The 18,512-nt window shown below is 41.6% G+C and overlaps 1 protein-coding gene across 3 annotated transcripts in view; it reads left to right on the top strand.

Moving 5' to 3' along the window:
• The window catches only part of CDC42BPA (CDC42 binding protein kinase alpha), a 318,266-nt gene that overhangs the window by 254,317 nt on the left and 45,437 nt on the right, over window positions 1–18,512 (top strand). For all 3 annotated transcript variants that reach the window (XM_042976800.1, XM_042976799.1, XM_042976798.1), the window contains one exon: window positions 1,274–1,350. In XM_042976800.1, the coding sequence (XP_042832734.1) occupies window positions 1,274–1,350 (77 nt within the window). The remainder of the gene's footprint in view (window positions 1–1,273; window positions 1,351–18,512) is intronic.

Genomic DNA, 18,512 nt, shown 5'->3' with positions numbered 1-18,512 from the left:
AGGAACCCAGAAAAAGCGGATTAGGAATTCAGATTGAGCACAGGGCTTCTCACCAAAATGAGACTCAAGCTGAGTTTTCAGACATGAATGGTGGAAGGGAGCTGCACTATTTAGTGAGCAGAAGACAAAGAATATATAAGACGTGTAGGACCTGTAGCCCTGAAGGCAGTCTGTACAGAAAAGACACCAGCGCAGAGTAGGACTCTGGTGTCATTGGTGGCGTCATTGTCAGCATGGATCTAAACTTGCGAAAGAAGTAACTCAAGTCTGTCGCTCTGCTTTATGAAGACACGTTAACCTGCCCCTTGTACTTGGATTTTGAACATTGCAGAATAATCAAATTTCACTTTATGTTGTAACATAACGTACTCTACTGCTTAAATAATATAATGTGATATTTACATAACGAGGGTGAGATGGTTTTTTCTGCGTGTTTACTAGTATATGCCAGTATCTGGACAAGGTTTGGCACCTAATGGGCTCTCAGTAAATACGTATTGATTGGATGAATTTCTGAACGTAGTACATCATCTGGCATCCGTGGTATATTGCTAGAGATTATTGTGAAAACCACACAAATTAGTGGATGTAACTTCCTAAGGGTATGGAAATCAAAACAGTGTGCTTGATTGCTAGCATTTATCATTGCCTGTATATTTTAAGAATTATTTTGGAAATTACGCATTTAAAGTTAATGTCACAGTGAAGAAATATGCGGAAACTTTTAAAACTTCATCTGAGAAAACCGAGGGTTTGAGTGCCTCATTTCGTCAATAAAACAATACCTGAAATCAGACTGAGGCCTTGACAACCGATTTTTCATAACTAAATACATTTGTTGTATCACTACTTTACTTTCTTGTAAGAGGTCATGTATATTAGTGTATACTCTGTGCAGTAAGAGTGTTTCAAAACAGAAACCTTGTTTGGTGATAAATTAGCTTAGAAAAAACAGAACCATATTTTAAAGAGTCTCTCAACCCTACCACGATTTAATGTGTTTTTATAATGTACTCTAAGGGAAAAGAAAGAAATTCGAGAACTCAAGTCAGGAAACAAGCGTGTCATGGAGACTGATAATAATCAACTGTTAAGTGATATTTCAAGAAACATTAATACGGTTTTTTTTAAAAATGTAGAGTTAATAGGACTGATCAGCCTTAAAATGAGGTCGTTTGTGAACAGCTCTTAATAGATTCAGACAGGAAAGGTTATCCGTGAGAATGAGTTTAAATTGTTCTAGTTTTAAAAAACAGTTGCTGCTGTCTTCTAGGTATAGAGCACCGAGACTCACAGCATTCTTTCTTGGCATTTTTGAATACGCCTACCGATGGTCTGGATCAACTTGAAGTAAGTACTGAACCGTGCAAGTATTCCTTGTGGTCAGTTTCAAATTCGGGTTGTGATTTAAAATTCGTTGGCGGTGAAACGGTTTTATCGCTTCCCACATAAAAGGACCTAGAATCTTCTATAAACAAAAGCCTATTAAGAAAGGAATATGTTCTGTATTCTTATGGAGATGGTGATCACATGTATATGTAAGAAAAATCTAAGAAAGGTCTAAATATGAGCATCCCAAGATTTAAAAGAAATTTCATCCCTTCCCCTGGGAGACAGGAAAAGCAGAACAAATCCTAACTTTTGAAGTAATGTTGACACTTTTGTTTTTTCGCCCAAGCATAGAGCCACAATTAAAAAAAAAAAAAAAAAAAAAACGGTGAAAAAGGTCAGTCTCAGGATAGAGCAGTGCTGGTTCTAGCTCCAAGTCAATTCAAGTTTTTTTAGGAGTTTACAATAGGCATACTTTTTGTTACAAGTATTACGTGGAGAGTGTTAGGAAGATTCCATAATAATGAAATAGTGACTGTATGCCTGTCAGTTTCTGCTGCTTAAATTCTTTGCGGGGGGGAAAAAAAACAAATTCATAAAGTATATTTTCGTCCCAGAAAATTCACGTTAGTGATTATACCTCTATTAAACAAATAATCTTGTATCTCTGTGCAGAGCACTGTTAAAGGTGCCGGAGTTAAAGTAGTGGCCAAATAGACCTCGCCCTGCTCTCCTAGAGGTTACGTTCCAGTGGGAACAATTAGAGGCAGAGAGATCCCGTTACTCCTCAAGTGTTTCATTTAATTTGATTATTAATGATCTGCCGTGCACTTCACCGTATTACGTTTTGGGTACAATATATGCATTGTATTTCATTGCTTTGGGATAGGGATCAGCTTTTAAAAGTAATTACTGGAGTTCTAAGTTTCGTGAGCAAGTGACAATGACTGCTTTTCTCATTTGTTTGTTTGAATTAATGTCATTTGCCTTTTAATTGTTTTACAAGATTTTTGATTTATTATTTGTTCTTATTAAATTGCTTCATCCATATTTTCTATTTTTTTTATTGCTGTATTCGTTAAATAGGATTCCTTTTCTTCTTCCTCATCTTCACTGATTGATTTTTTGGATGACGTAAGTCTTTGATTTTCAAACCATCAGTGAATTGAATTGAAGAGTTTTGCCTAGTAATGCATTCAGTTTTAGAATGATCACACCTGGTAATTTACTTGTGAGACAAAATTTGCTTCTTTCTTGTCTGAAATGAAACAAAGGGTTTATTTTTATTAAACATCAGGAAGTGAATATGTACTTTGAAAAATGCTTTGGCCGTCAGGAATCTGGATTCCCTTTCTTTGCAACAGTTCTGAAGACTGGAATGCTTATTTGATTATTGTCACTATGTGGATAAATATATAAAAGTGCTCGTTTTTCTTTTTCATGGCAATTTCTGTTTCACGTTCCCCTTTGCAGCATTTTGCCATTTAATTTTTATGTTAGTTAGAAGTAAACGTCTGGTAATAAAATCAGAAAAAGTGATGTATTAAATCTTTCAGTAGATTTTATTGTAACATAATAATTGAGTACAAATCAATTTTTAGTGCTGACAGAATTTCTCTTCTAATGTGGAAAGCGATTTTAGTTAACATATGTGCTACATGCACTATAAATTGACTGCATTATCATTTTCTCTCCTAAATTAATTCTGTAGATTTGATCATTTAGAAGTCCCTAATGTCTTCACTCTCTTTACTGAAATGCCACCTGTCCGCGTTCTCTCTGTTCCACATTAAATGGCACAAAAATCCCTGTCATAAGGCATTTTGTTGTCCTGTTGAACATTTAACCTTTCTAGAAACTGGAAAATAGAATGGGTTCAGATGCAGATGTTCTGCGCAGAACCCAGTTTTTAAACCTGGGGCAATTTTTATGTTTTATCTTTTGTGTTCTGTTAAACATAATTCTTACATTCAGAAGAGTACTTTGCATAATTTTCCACTCAAGAAAACTCTTGATCTAGGCTTAAACATTTTTTTAACTGATTTTTTTTTCTGCCTTTGAAATATCATACCAAAGTGTACTATTTTCCATTCTGAATGGAAACTATTTCATCATTCTTGAGACGGTCCTAGTTCACTCTACACTGTGATAAAAAGAGAACTCTCTTGATGTACAACAGTATTTCATGTTACCATCTACTGGATGTTTGTACTAAAATACTCAAGATGTTATTTCTGTAGAAACATCATTCACTTGAAAGAGAAAGACAAGGAAGTTTGAATAAATTCTTTTAATGGTTCCTTCCGCTAGAAAACCATTTCCTTTCTCTTTTTCTAACAAACCCTTCTCCCCGCCCCCTCCCCTCCCACACAAAGCTCTGAATGTAGAACACGGGAGCCCGGGTGTCCTGTGGCCGACGGGCCTGCTACAGGGACGCCCGCATGGCCCCGCTCTGTCCGCTGCCACCCGGCCGTAGTGAGGAAGCGTCCCGCTTTGACGTTCCTCCAGAACTCTCTTGTCCTTCACCCACCGGCGCTCAGCCTGAGCTCAGTTCACACGGACCACCGAGTCTTAAACCGGCACAAAGGAACCCCTGTTACACAGCGAAAAGGAGTTGAGTTCACACAGGCTGAATCTTTCTGATCCAGGCGCCAGCTCTTAAAAAGCATGGTCTCTGCTCCCGAGGTTCCCCTTCCCGCTTACTGGGTAAGCACGTAAGGTGGCCCCAATCCTGCCTCCACCACCTTCCAGGTGTGTGGCTGGGAGCAAGTTACCCAACCTCTCTGCGCCCCAGTCTGCTGGTCAGAAGAACAGGGGTAATAACAGCGGTACCGACTCGTAGGTGGTTTGAGGACTTAAGGGAACAGCGAACGTGAGGCCCTCGCCCTGCTGTTGCCTTACTCGTCATAGGCCGTTCACCCCCTTCCCGAGTTCCTTTAGCTTCCTTTCTTGTCCAGGAGTCCGTTGTCGCCTGAATGTCGCCTTTAGCCCTCTAACCACCTTTCCACCCCCACCCGCGCGGGTCACCGCACCTTCCCCCTGAATCGTCAAGTAAGGTCACCGCTGCGCAGTGATTTTTACACGTCAGAGACAAGGCCAGCAGTCAGCTCCCATTTTCAAACGTAGTTTGTCTTCTTCATATTCTATGGCCGGAGGCTCTTTCTGGTTGATGAGTACGACCGCTTTTCCCAGAGTCCTCATTCCGTTCACCCTCGAGGCCGTGGGAGGATGAGATTTTTGAAAACCGGCGTCCGGTCCTTGGCACGCTTGTGCTCAGCAGCCGAGACGCGAGGCGTGAAGCTTCAGTTCTCTTCGGCATTTGGGATCTTAAGGAACAGAGTGAATTGTGATCTTTGTGCCCATGCTCCTCGGAGTGTTGTGCGGGGCCGCCCCCGACAGCGAGCAGACTCTAACCCTCAGCCACCCCGCGCGACTCACCCTCGCGTCCTTCTTCTCTGGCGTCGGCCTCATTGCTGCAGAAGGGAGGCCGGGCACGCCGCGGACCCGGAATTTGAATCGCAGGCAGGAACTCGTGGGTTTAGGAAGGGATAAAGCTGAGGTGGAGCAGGATTGCAGAAAGCAAGTTTTCTTTGGCCTCCGCACGCCATCGACCTCCTCGTCTGCTCGCCGAGGCCTAGCAACCTCGTTCTGCCCTCTGGTTTTTTAGAACCAAACCACCGGCCCCTCCCCGCCTCCAGAATCACCTTTGACTTCCTTAAGTTCAAAATGCAAGCGAATGCTAGAATCTGGGCACACTCAGAGCAGTTTCCTTTTAAGTTGCACCGTTTACACAGGTCTTGCTACGCGTAGAGTCTCCAGCAAGCGCGGCCTTGACGGCGGAGAAGTGTACGGAGGTTCCTTCCTTCCCTCTGATTCGGGTGAAGCACCTGCTTTTGTGACTCAGGAGAACTCAGGTGGTTGGGCTTCCCTACGTGCATAATCATGAACTTCTTCTGAAAGAGAAAAGAACTTGGGATATATTCAGTCCATGCTTCTGGCCACCATTTATCACCGCCTTCTCCCATTAGTAAAGTGGGCGGTCTGCTGTCCCATTAGGGAAGTTTCTGGACTCTCAGTCTTTGGGGGAATAGGGAATTAGTGGCAACGGGGTACGACACTATTGAGGGCAGATAGAAGGGGGGTTAATTCGTGTTAAAAGAAACTGACGTCACTCTGACCACTTTGTCTCTCGGGTCAGGCATTCCCACGTGTGGTGAGACACCAGTGACCGCAGGGTAGCCTCATCTTTTCTCCCAACCCCACACCCCAGTCCTAGACTGCCTGGGGTGACTCCATACTGGCCCAGCCTCCAGGTCCCGAACAGGGTGAGGGACAGGTGGAGCTCGGCAGTTTGACCTTTCCCTCATCTGTTCCCTGCATCCCAGGGGCAAGAAGTCCAGGGATGACCAGACCACACTTACAAACTTCCCATCCTGGTCAGTTCATTTTCTTCTTTTCAAAGGAACCAAAGATAATACTTGGCTTGACTGTATTAAAGGTAATGCTAATTATGGTCATCTAAATGAACCACTTGTTGTATTTGGTAAACAGATTGTCATTTATTAAGTCTGTGCCAGGTAGGTTTTGAGTTTTATTAAATTACGATTCTACACTCTGTTCATTTGGGCCAAGTTCACACACAAAAATGGGAATTGCCCATTTACCTGGCAAATGAGAATTTGCCAACTTGCTTTTTGGATGCTGTCTTAACTCTAGTGTGCTGAGGAAAGAGTAGACCAAGGAATTAAAGGTCAGACATAAAGGAATAGAGTTAGTACCATTGGTCCGACTGTCTGATCCTCACAAACCCTGTTTTCTTGTATCCTGGCCAATTCCGAGAAGCCAGCAGTCGGAGAGTATTGACAAGCTAGTTCTCCTACTCCTCGTTTTGGCCTCATATTAAAAACTTGCTACGATGTCCTGAACTATTTAATTTCAGTCCCGGCTCCTAGCTTCCTTCATTCATCGCTTCCCTGTAGAGATCTCTTGTCTCTCCCCTGGCTTCTTTTATGTTCTGTCATCACCAGTCACAGAAATCTGAGGCTTTGCAGCATTGTGTCAGCTGGATCTGGGGCAAGTCGGTCATCCATGAGAATCTGTGGAAGACAGAATTTTAAAACATACATTATAAAGATCTTTTCATCCTACGACCCACACTAGGTGTAGATCCTGCTGAGAAATTATGGCATTTCTGATATTTCCTCCTTCAATTCTTTTTTTTTTTTTTTTTTTTTTTTTTTTTTTTTTTTTTTTACAAAACTTCCATCTACATGTTAAATACAACCCAACTTGAAACTCACGTTTCAGGAGATTGTCATATGCAGCCCTTCTCTCATTTAGGCAGGATTCTATCTTAATTATATATACAAGATCTGTATTATATTCTCATACATTGAGGCCGTCTAGAGGGAAACACCCATGACCACCCAGACTTTCACTCTTCACTCTCCTGTTTAAGAAGACCTTTGGAATTCATTAACTGAATCTTAGAAGCTATTTGCCAAATCCGTGTCTATAAGATAAAGTACTTCTTTTGGTTTCTGCTTGTGTGCCTCCTTCTGCGATCAGCCTGAGCATTACGGTGGCGACCGAGAGACCTAGGTAGAAAAGGCATAGTTTTAAAGGGTATATGATTACAGATGAAGGCAACGTACTGGCTTCTCCCGGGCTGTGAGACCAGTTACACTGTTTGTACAAAACCGTGGTTGTGTGTCAGTGTGTAGAAGAGAGAGCGTAGTGTGTGTTCCTGTAATTGTATCATCAGGAAGCGGCCTAATTTCCCCTTCTTGTTGAAAACAGAAAAACAGCTGTCTGGTTTCTAGGTAGACACTTTGGGGAGAACATTATCACTATGATTTAGTATCATTATTAGCTTTATACAGTGCCAGCTGAGACCAGGTGTTGTCCTTCATACGCAGAGGTGGTTTTGAGAGACGTTTTGACTTGTTTTTAGTATGGTGGCAATGTGTGTACTTTGAACTAGTCATGCATTTTTTCACGGATTCGGCACACTCCCAACTCTGCTCTAGAAGTGTAGAAAGATAGCCAGAAAGTCAAGGATTCTCTGTGTTAATCCTTGCACGGTGGTAGCTCCTAAGACGTAGCAGATGGAGACGTAGGCCGCGAAATGCTTATCATCTTGTTAGAAAAAATAAATAAATCCATGGTTACGTGCTACGCCATGTCGAAAGTGACAGGTGCCGTAAGAAATATTTCAGTTAAGTATTGCAGCATTTCAGAAGGATTCATTCAGTACTTATTAAGATTTTTAAATTGATAGGCTTTATTACGATAAGCATGTTACAACGTTTCTTGCCCTGAAGAATCCGAGTCTGATGGAAAAACCACATGTGTAAATCAATAATTATAACACGATTGGGAAAATCACACTAATAAAAGATATGGACTGTATATCATAGGAGTATAAAGGAGAGATACCTGACTGAGCCAGGCGGCTGCAGAAAGGCTTTCTGAAGGAACCAGTGCCTGAGTGGGGTCCCCACGGATAGATGAGTATGGTCCACGGAGTCCAAGAGGAAGGTGTGCTAGTTACACACTGGACGAAGAAACACAAATTGCTTAGGAATCTGCAGGCCTTCTAATCCCGGTCCACCGTTAACTCTTCAGGACACGGTGTTCAAGTCAGCCCCCTTCCCATTTCCTAGAAAGAAATAATAGTTCCTGTTTAGCGATCTGCCAGAGTTGTACAGATAATACCGGTAATCCGGAATGATCTTCTTACCCTTCCAAGTTTTCTCTGGAATCTTCTGTGGCTCCCATAGACTCCGTTTGTAAACTCCCTCCTCTAGGCCCCCATGCAAATCCTGTACGTCCCGCCTCCGGCCTCCCACAAAACTGTGCAGCAAACCTCAGCTACCACGTGAGGCCCACTGTTGGGGGCCTGGGGTCTTCCCCACCTTGTAAATACCTGACCCGTTGCAAAACCTCAAGAAATGTTAGGTTCGGTTGAATACAGGGAGTTGCCAGAGGTAGAGATGGTTTATGTGTGTGAAGCTCTGCTCTTTGCACATCCCAAAGTTCCAGAGGCTTGGGACTGTTCTGATGCGGTTACTACCTGCTTATTGTTCTTGCTGTTTTTCCCTAATCACTGAATCCTCAATGTCAGAAAGGTGACAGTCCCTTTTGACTTAAGCCTAATATCCAGTCAAGGCGGGTGGTATCGTTGAAGTAACTGTTGTTGTTTTCATTCACGGTCAGTGATTCCAAAGGCCTGATTTAGCTCTTACCATTGGAAAGAATCATCTTTGAAAACAGTAAGAGTTTGGTAGGGAAAAGACCGGCCCGTGAAATATTTTATTAAGTGCTAACTGGCGCTCAGTCAGAATTATTTGGCTCCTTTTCGTTCTCCTGTTTCCAGTTGCTACTTCCAAACCTCCACAGGAAGGAGATTGTCCCTCGCTCGCTGGAGCACCATTGCGTGGGTCACTGCGCGGGGTCCGGCGAAAGCGTTATTGTCACCTTAGCCCGAGTCCGAGCAGCCGTTTCTCCGCTGTCCTATCCTGCAGTTTTTCCTGAAAACAAATGTACTTTGAACCTATCAGAAAACGTGTCTCTCTGTGTATGTTGATAGACTTTGTCTGTTAATACGGCGGGAGCCATCGAGAGTCGTGTGTATTTGTAACGTGTAGTATTCTCCTTTCTTTGTTGAAGCGCTCTCCGTCCTGCACTCCAGCTAGCAAAGGCAGACGTGTAAGAAACCACTGCACCGTGTGTCCCCACCCCACGCCCTCCTCCCTGTCTCTCACCCTTTTTGCCTGTGGTTGCAGAACACGCTCACGTCCCCGTGATGTGCTCTTACCTCCGCTGCATGCTTTGTGCTGCTGCTCTCGCTCTTGCCTTTCCGTATTTTCCTTTTCTTTCTTTTCCTTTTCTTTCTTTGGCTTGGGCCGTAAAGCTTTAGGAATGTTCGTCTACATTTCGGCAACCAAACGACTCAAATTATAAGGTATCTTGTTCATGTTTAGTAGGAAAGTAAGTGATTCTAAAGTTTGCTGTCCAAATCAGTCCCCTGCAGAGTAAATGAGTTTCTCAATAAGAATCTGATATGAGCAGATATGTGGAGATTTCCTAGAGATTTTAGTTATGTAGAAAAAAGCTTGACAATTCAATATTATGCAAAAGTCAAACGAATTTGGGGCAAGTTATAGATCTTATTGGCTATAGTTTGACGTAAATCCGTTCAGCAGAAATCTTTGATAGATTTTTTTAATGTAGTTCAAAGGAATGTCCCTAAATACATTTATAGATTTGAAGCCTTAATGTTGGTAGTTAATTGTTTATATTCTAAGGTAGCTCCAAGATTTTTAAAAATATCATGACATTCTTTATATATGTATTGGTAACCAACTGTCAGCATCATCCTGTACTAAGGCTAGGTCAGGGTTTGTCAGGATTAAATGGGCTAGGGCACTACTTCTATCCAGCACGATTCTGACATGCCCAGAGTGGGGGATGTATTTGTAGGAAGGTCTCAATTTCCCTAAATCAGCATCCACCCCAGTGTCATTATGCACAACACACACACTCCGTAGTTGAAAAGCAGTGGGCTGGCTGATGTTTGCTCTGTTTTTCATATGCGATGTAAAATAGTAACATTAAAAAGGAATGCCTGTCGTAGGTGGAAGTTTTGAAACCTGTCATCGGCTTCATAATCGTTGGTATTGATCAGCACCTTAAATCCAAAATTCTTGAGAATTCTTGGACTTGGAAAGAGCTAGATCATGGAATTCTCTGGTTTATGGAGAACGCGGGAAATAGTAGGGTGGCTCAATTAACCCTCCTAGAGCACATGTTTCCAAACTACTGCTTAATAGTGAATAAGCAGTTCGGATACCAGTGAGGCGGCCAGTATGACTTCAACTAGTACTCCAGTGATCAGTGAAGTCTTCGAAGAGATTGCTGGTTCAACCGATTTTTTTTTATTATCCTGACATTTATAGGGTTAAAACCGTTGGGTGCTTGGATTTATCAGATCAATCTTTGAATATGTGTTAAGTATATCGTGTAACCTCTAGAAAGGAAGACCACAATATTGTGTGCCCAGCGATATTAGGTTCAAATCATCAGCCTGTGACTTGACTAAATTTTTAACTGGTTTTTCTTTAACATGGTTACAGTTCAGAGAGATTTTATTCGCTGGTTAAATATAGATTGTATCTCACTTGCCTTGCAGACTTCTAGGGGCCCTGACCCAGAACACTTCTGTGAGTCTTGGAATAGGGAGAAACTTCTGAGGGAAATAGCCGTTACAGGGTTCCTCCTGTTCAGTCTCTGTCTTCATCTTACAGGATGTGAATAAGCCGCACTGACTAGAGCCCACTGACTGTTTCTGTATGATTTTTTAAATGCAGATGTGATAGGCTTGGTAATCTGCTTCCCAGGATTTCTGCAGTTTTTCCTTGGTTATGTATCTGTCAAATTTAAAAAAAAACAAAACCTCTCTGAAAAGTGCTGATGTCTTGGAGGGAGCTGAGTGAAGAATTACCAGCTACTCGGCAGATCCATAGAAGCATCATGGCGGTACAGTGAGGGGCCCAGTGGCCCTGGGAAACGGCGGCGCATTGCAGAAGGGACGCAGGTCGTTACCATTCCTAACAGTGACCTTGAATCTAACAGTGACGTACAATTTTGTTATAGCCTGTGTTTTTAGACAAGCAATATGTAATACTTTCATAAATTTAAAATTCTTTAAGTGACTGTTAAATGTCATATAAGTGAGGTATTACAATTTAAGGTTTACTGGACTTTTATGTCCAGTGTGCTGGAAAGTCCCATTCTTTATAAATGGTGCTATTCAATTAAGCATAGTATAAGAAAGATTGGTTACGAATACTATTGTTAATGCCTGAATGTAAGTGGTTAATGGAAAGGTCCACAGTGTTTTCATTAATAGAAGCACTGAATTTTAGAGTATTCCTTCCGAGTTTAGAACAGAGATTTTAAATAACACGTAGCTGAACTTTCTGTTTTCTGAAAACATTTGTAAAAGTCTCCAGAGTAGATCTTCAAATCAATATATGGAAAATAATGAGAAATTTTCATTGAGTACCAAGTTCTATTGTTTGTAATTAGTAATTACTTGTCATAACCTTGAGTAATTTATTATTTGCTTTAGGATGATAAAATATTATATTTGCTGTTTCCCAAATTATCTAGTATTTCCGTAATACTGTTTTTATCATAAGTTCAATTAACAGAAATAATTACATCGTTGAAAGTTTGAGGTTATAAAGCGTTTCTGAATACAAAAAAATTGGCTTACTTGCCACTTTGTTTCCAAAATACTTCTAGCTTAAAGGATGATGATAATGGGGGTTTTTTCTTAGAGTTTTAATTTTCTTAGAGTTTTATATTTACTAATGCAAAACAAAATGTTAGATGTAAGCTTTTTTTTTTTTTAATCTAGATCAAATCCATATCAAACCTTGGTATATTTTACTTTAAAACCAGGTTTCTTATGGGAATGTTTTGCTTTTTGTATCTGTTCAAATCTGTAATTATTTTGGAGTAGAAAAGGCCCATTGATAAATAGGATGAGTCGTTTTAGTGGTTTTTATTATTTATCAGAAAACCATACTGCGTAACTTGAAGACTTCACCTAAAAAATCAGATCTGATCCTAGGAGAGGAAAAAACTTTTCTGTTTGACTGCACTGCTCTAACAATACATTTTGTTGATCATTCAGGAGGGAAATCCTAACAGATTCAGGAAACATTATGGACTTTTTACATGGCAGTGTTATGTATCGTGGATGATACCTCTGATAACTCATTCCGTTTTCCTTTTTTTCCCCAAACTGTAAAGCAATAGGTAAAAATTACATTGGATATAGTAGATGTTTCTATTGCCTGCTCCTCAGAATAACTCCTGGAAGTGTGTTTACTTAGAAAAGAGAATTAGGTAACCAAAACAATAGGAAAAAAATCACATTTATGTAAAGACATCCCTCATGTTTTCACAGTAGATTGCAGCTTAGAAATATTGAGTGAATGGCTTATACTATGAAGATTTGTTTCCAAGATCTTTCTCCAGATAATATCAGAAGGTGCTGTCCAATAAATATTAGCTATTTATTGTTTTTTGCTATTTTCTCCTTTTTATCATTCCTTCTACAACCATTTACCCGATTAACGAATTATGAGATCTCTGCTATTGGTGTGTATCATACTTATCAGCTTTTCCTGAATTATGAATTCAAGTCATTGCTTACATTGAATGCTATCCAGTTTTTCAAAACACAGAGAATTTAACTTCCACGATTTAAGTATATTACTAATGATTGTGTTATAACCATGATAATGGCTCAGAAGATAAGCACAGTTGATGTGCTGTCAGTCAGTTGCTTTGCCTCCACGTTCTATGTGAATCATTGCCAGTTAATTATCAAATTAATTTTAGGCTATCTGCAAAGTCTGCCTTCTAGTTATTGAGTATTCTGAAGGTTTAATAAAATCAATTGCTTTTTAGTGGGTAGAATCATTAACTATAAGTGTGTTGGTAAGCTTGTAGTTACAGATAAAATTAGCATCTTGAGAAACCAGTCCTGTTGGTGTTGATGAACACTTTGATGTAGAAAATATGTAAGTGGTATTACGTTTTTCTTATTCTTACTGTTAAACCTCTTTTGAGATACTGTTTACATTGGCAGTAATGCAGAAAGGAAATGAAATATTTAAATCTGTTAATCTAACAGGTATTTGCTTCCAACACCTTTTAGAAGATCTGGGAAAGTTTTTTCTTAGTTTAATATCGAAAACATTATTGCCACGAGTTTATTCTTCTGTACCAAACTTTGTTCCTTGTCTTTCCTAAGAAACACGCTTTTGAAAAATAAAGTGGTAATTTTTAAGCTTCACTTATACATTCACGTGTTTTAAAAAGTAAGAGTATCATCGTAAATGGTATAGCTCAACTTTTATAAATATACTCAATGCCATCTCAAAATATTACTCAAATATGTTTACTTATTTTAAATTTTTAAAAATAAGAACTACCTTGATTTTGTTTAATCTCTGGAATTTAGTTTTATTTTAAGAGCATATAGTTCCAAAAAGTTTGGTAATTTTCATTATTCTATGTTATTAGAATTGGTATTGGGTTAGGTTTTAAGTCTAAACGTTTCCTCTTTTGAATAACCAGTTTTTACCTCCTGCAGCTAAGAAAATCATTTTAAAATCTGTCCTCATTCCTGTGGTTTTCTTTTTTATTTATGAGTAAAAACTGTGAGGAGAAAAAGACTTTTTATAAGTGACAGTGATTCTAAAGAGGGGCCAAGAGGTATGTATTTGAAGCCTCAAGAGTTCCCATCAGAGTCACTAATTTCTGTCATCACGGATGAAACCCCGAAGGCGTCATTTTCCCTTTGTTCAGTATCACACCGTCAGTGTCACATTTTCACAGGGTCGTGAAACATGGTGGTAAATGTTCAGTGACCAACTGTGGGCGGAGGCAGGGGGATGGGTTCTTAGGCGTGATGACTTCTGCGACGTTCGCCTCCCCGATCCCGGCGCAGGAAAGTAAGTAACAAAGCCGCCTGCCCAGCCCCTGGCCGCAGCCGTCAGGCCTGCTCCCCCTGCCGCCGGGACCCCTGAAAGCCGGCTCCCGCCCTCCTCGCACTGACACCGGCTTAAAGCCACTGCCCTCCCAGGTAGGAAGCCACTGTGTTAGCTGGTCAGCCCCGTTCGTCGGCAGCTTTGTCCTCGGCTTTGTCCTACGGGGCCTCGGCTCTGGTCTTCCAGTCACGCTTTTGTGTGACCGGCCAGAAGCTTCCGCTTTCTTAAGATGACTCAGTTCTTCATACTTAGCAAAGCCCCTACTCAGACATTTCTTTGGAACTTTATGACAGGGGCACCTGGAGGGCTCCGTCGGTTAAGTGTCCGACTCTTGCCTTCAGCTCAAGTCATGATCTCACGGTTTCGTGAGTTCGAGCCCCACGTCGGGCTGTGCGCACCAGTACTGTTTGCGTATCTGGTCCGTGTTCGTTGAACCCTTTCCCCCGCGGACTCTTACTCAGCTTGCCATTACATAATCTTACGGAAACTAGCAGGAGGGGATTTTCAGAAAGTGGGACCTTTCTGCCTTATTTCCAGCCCAGGTTTATACTCCAGATAAATGATTTGAATGGAACACCTTCCCCATGCCTGTCCCTGAGCAAATTTGTGAACTGGGCAGAAATCGTCCAAGACTGTCCTTTTCTTCTTTCTTTACTCCCCTCTTCCTGGTCAGAGTTCACTGGCAGGAGAAAAAGATGATGTAACTCAGGCTCCGTGATCGTTAAAGCCTTGAGTGCAGGTGCCTCTGGTACAACAGAAAGAACACAGAATTTGAAGGCAAGGGTGGGATTCAGGCCTGGGTCTCCCACTTGGTAAGCTGCACGGGCTGTCTGAAATTGACCGCATCGCCCGCTCCGAGCTGGGGCGCGGCCGGTATGCTTCAGTCCGAGTGCTCCAGTTTTTAAAATCTTGAAGTGCTTTCCCAGCTGTGAAGTACGTATGTACGGTCTTTAAGCTGACTGTTCTCTTTCTTGACTTGTCACTTCTGATCTAAGCATTGGCCTTGCTTACAGCACATTTGAAACAAATTCCCCTGACCTCTTTTCCAAATTGCTTTCCTCGCCTTTTCACTTTAAACACGCGATCCTGGTCATTTTGAAAATTGCCAGGCAGAACCAGTCACTGATCAGTATGCTCAGTCTTTAATGCTCAGTTTTTACCCAGCGTCTTTGGAGTCTCTAAAAACGTTCGGTTAAAAGGGTGCAGCTGAGTGTGAGCGCTGGCAGTTCTGCCGCAGAATAAGAGGGCGGAGTCGCCTGCAGTGACAGACACAAAGCTGATAAGTCCGTCTCTTCTGCCTGCAAGTGATGCCTGGTAGTGGCCCAGATCTCGTTCTTAGAAAGGACAGAATTATCTCGAACCCGCAGGACATACCTCTGTGAAGTCCTCTGCACTTGTGGGAGATTTATTTTGTGAAACACGAACGTTTCACGTGGACTGCAAGAACGTAGAGTAGAGACCGGCACGCAGAGTGAGAGGTCGGCAGTGAGGACTGCAGCTTGGAGGTACCTGTGGTCATCTTTCCCTCTGTTTACGGTAAAGCGAGCGGTCCTGCTTTTGTGGAATGACGCTTCCCGGAGGTGAACGTTCAGGCTGAAGTGCGTTTTCCTCTCTTCGCAACAAATGGTACCGTGATTGTGCCTTACAGAAATTCGCTAAGGGCTGCACGCTGTTTGAAAGTGCTATCTTGGGTTTTTGTCGTTCCTGACTTCTCCTAGACTGATCCCGTTGAGAACACGTGTGTGCGGAATCCGAGCGTCCGGGTTTGCATCCAGTCAAGGTCCACATGTCCTCCCACTTCTTGTGAAGCGGAGCCAGCTAAGGTGCCTCCCCGGGGTAGCCCCACTCTCCAGCTTGTCACTTGTCAGAAAGAGGGAATCGAGAAACAAGTGAAAGCCGACTCTTGTTTGACTCAAATATATTCTGTAGTAAGTCACGGTCTACTGGAGAGCATTGCATTATTATTATAATGTAAATAGGACCGTAAAACAAAAGCAGAAAATTGTCCCCCCCCAAGTTCAACCTAAAACAGACAAACGTTTATTTCATTAGAAAGGTAGTCTGTATCTGAAGTAGAGGACTGTGGAGCAGAGGGCGGGGTTCTCTAAATCTCGGAATTATCAGATACAAACCTTGGAGGCACACAGCTGTGTCAGGTGCCATTCTCAGATTTTAACTCTTCTGATCTAAAAAGATATGTGTAACTGCCGCAAAGTAGAGCTTAAAATTAAAATTGCCATTGCCGGCCGCTGAACAGTTTACTCTAACTGCCCGTCAGCAGTAGGCATTCGGCCGTCCCCTGCCTTGCGGTAGCACCAAACCACCACGACCGCCACACCAGTGTTGTTCTGCACCCCACGTGAATGCTTTCAAACAGCCGGCTGGCCACTTTTCTCAGCAGAGGTCATTGTCTCAATGAGTCGGAAGGGCGTTGTGCCTCAGTGGGTGCGGCTCAGGTCTTCCGCTCTGCGCACAGTGCTGCCGCCGCCCCTTTGTTTCCCGTGTCGTCTCTGGAGCCGGGAGCAGATGGCCCACCTGGGAAAGCTGTCTGAAATGAAGGGATCCGTGGTTCGAGTCTAATTGGGTCTTTTCCAACCCTGCGAGCGACGACCGCAGACCGCTTAAGTTGATGACGCTCTGCTTTGTCTTAATCGTTGTTTTGAGTTTATACGTTTTGACTGTTGAAATCTTTGGAGCGTAGAGAGAAGAGCAAACGCCCGTGTGGCCACCATCCACAGATGTAGCAGATGTGGACATTTTTGCCCTGCTCTTTGCCAATTTGTTTTCAGAGAAAGTTGAAACACCCTTCCCTGTACCGTTCCCCTTCCTCCTTCCTCCTTCCTCCTTCCTCCTTCCTCCTTCCTCCTTCCTCCTTCCTCAGACGCGTCTAAAGACCCTGCCATTGATGTACTTTCTCTCCTTCAGTTTTACGTTTTACTTCATCTGTAGACAGCAACCATACCTGATAACATTTGCTTTACGTTTATGTTTTACACACAGGTTATCTGTATCTTCCTGTAACCGCTTTCATTCAACGTGATGCTTTTGAACTTTCCTCCTGCAGATACGTGTCCATTTAGTCCACTCGTTACAACCGTTACGTCATATTTCGTTGTATGAATATACCACAACCATGTATGCATCCTCCTGTTGTTGGAAATTTGGGATATTTAATGATGTCATATTATTGGATATCTGTTTCCAATTTTTGTTGTCATAATCAGTGCTAAAGTGGACATTCTAATAGCTGTCTGCTTTTGTGTGTGCAGAGTGTGATTAGCTATGTACCTGGGAGTTGAATTATTGGATTGTATGGTATGTGCATTCTCAACTTTAACTAGATTTTGCCAAATTATTTTCCACAGTGGTTGAACCAGTTTTCACTCCCACCAGCAATGTGTGAGAGTTCCCCATTTTCCCACATCTTCACCAACCCTTGGTACTGTCACACGTTAACTTTTGCCAATTTGATGGGTATGGAGTGGGATTTTTAATTTGCATTTCTCTGATCTTAGTGTTAACTCAGCATCCTTTTGTATGTTTATTGACCACTGGTGATTTGCCTGTATGTCTTTTGTCTGTTTTCCCATTGAATTGTTTCTTTTGTTTTGTAACTGTTCTTTATATAATCTGGATACTAATCCTTAGCTGGCTTATATGCACTGCAAATACTTTCTTCCCATCTATAGCTTACTTTAAAATTTCATTTGGTATCTTTTTGTCTTGCAACAGTGTCTATTTTAAAGTAGTCTTATATATATATATCAATCATCTCCTCTATGACTCCTGTTTTTTTCATGCATTTCTAAAGCAGTTCTGCCCTATGCAGCATTTATAAAAGTTTTCTTCCATATTTTTCCTGAAAGTTTAAATTTTTTTATTTTACATGTTTAAGACCTTAAGCTGAAATTGGTTGTTACAAATTATGTGAAATGGGGTTCTAAATCCATTTTTCTCAGGGGTGCCTGGGTGGCTCAGTCAGTTAAGTATCCTACTCTTCATTTTGGCTCAGATCATGATCTCACGGTTTGTGAGATCGAGCCCTGCATCTGGTTCTGCACTGACAGCACGGAGCCTGCTTGAGATTCTCTCTCCTTCCCTGTCTGCCCCTCCCCCTCTTGTTCCTTCTCTCTCTCTCTCTCTCTCTCTCTCTCTCTCTCTGTCTTTCTCAAAATAAACTTTAAATAAATAAATCTGTTTTTCTCATATGAACAACTAATTCTCTTATATTTCCCCCATTGATTTGTAAAACTCTTTCTGCTTTATATAAATGGATCTGTTTGGGGGTTCTTTATTCTCTTCTTCTGGTTTTGTTTTTTGTTTTTTGGGGTTTTTTGTTTGTTTGTTTTGTTTTTTGGTCTGTTCCTGCACCAGCATCACATTATCTTGATTACTGTAAGCCTGAAGTAATTCACCTGGTGTGATCGACCACTCCCACCCACCTTATTCTTTTTCATTTTCTTTTTTTCACCCTTTAGTTTTACATATGACTTTTGTGATCAGCTTGTCAGATTCCATATGGGGCTTTTGATTAATTGCGTTGAATTTATAGATTCATCTGAGGAGAATTGACATCTTTGTGGTTGGGTCTTTCCGTCTGTGAACATGATA

This window comes from Panthera tigris, chromosome F3, assembly GCF_018350195.1.
Source record: "Panthera tigris isolate Pti1 chromosome F3, P.tigris_Pti1_mat1.1, whole genome shotgun sequence".
Lineage (NCBI taxonomy): Eukaryota > Metazoa > Chordata > Mammalia > Carnivora > Felidae > Panthera > Panthera tigris.
The sequence above is the reverse complement of the archived record's forward strand: the minus strand, read 5'-3'. Positions and strand labels throughout refer to the sequence as shown.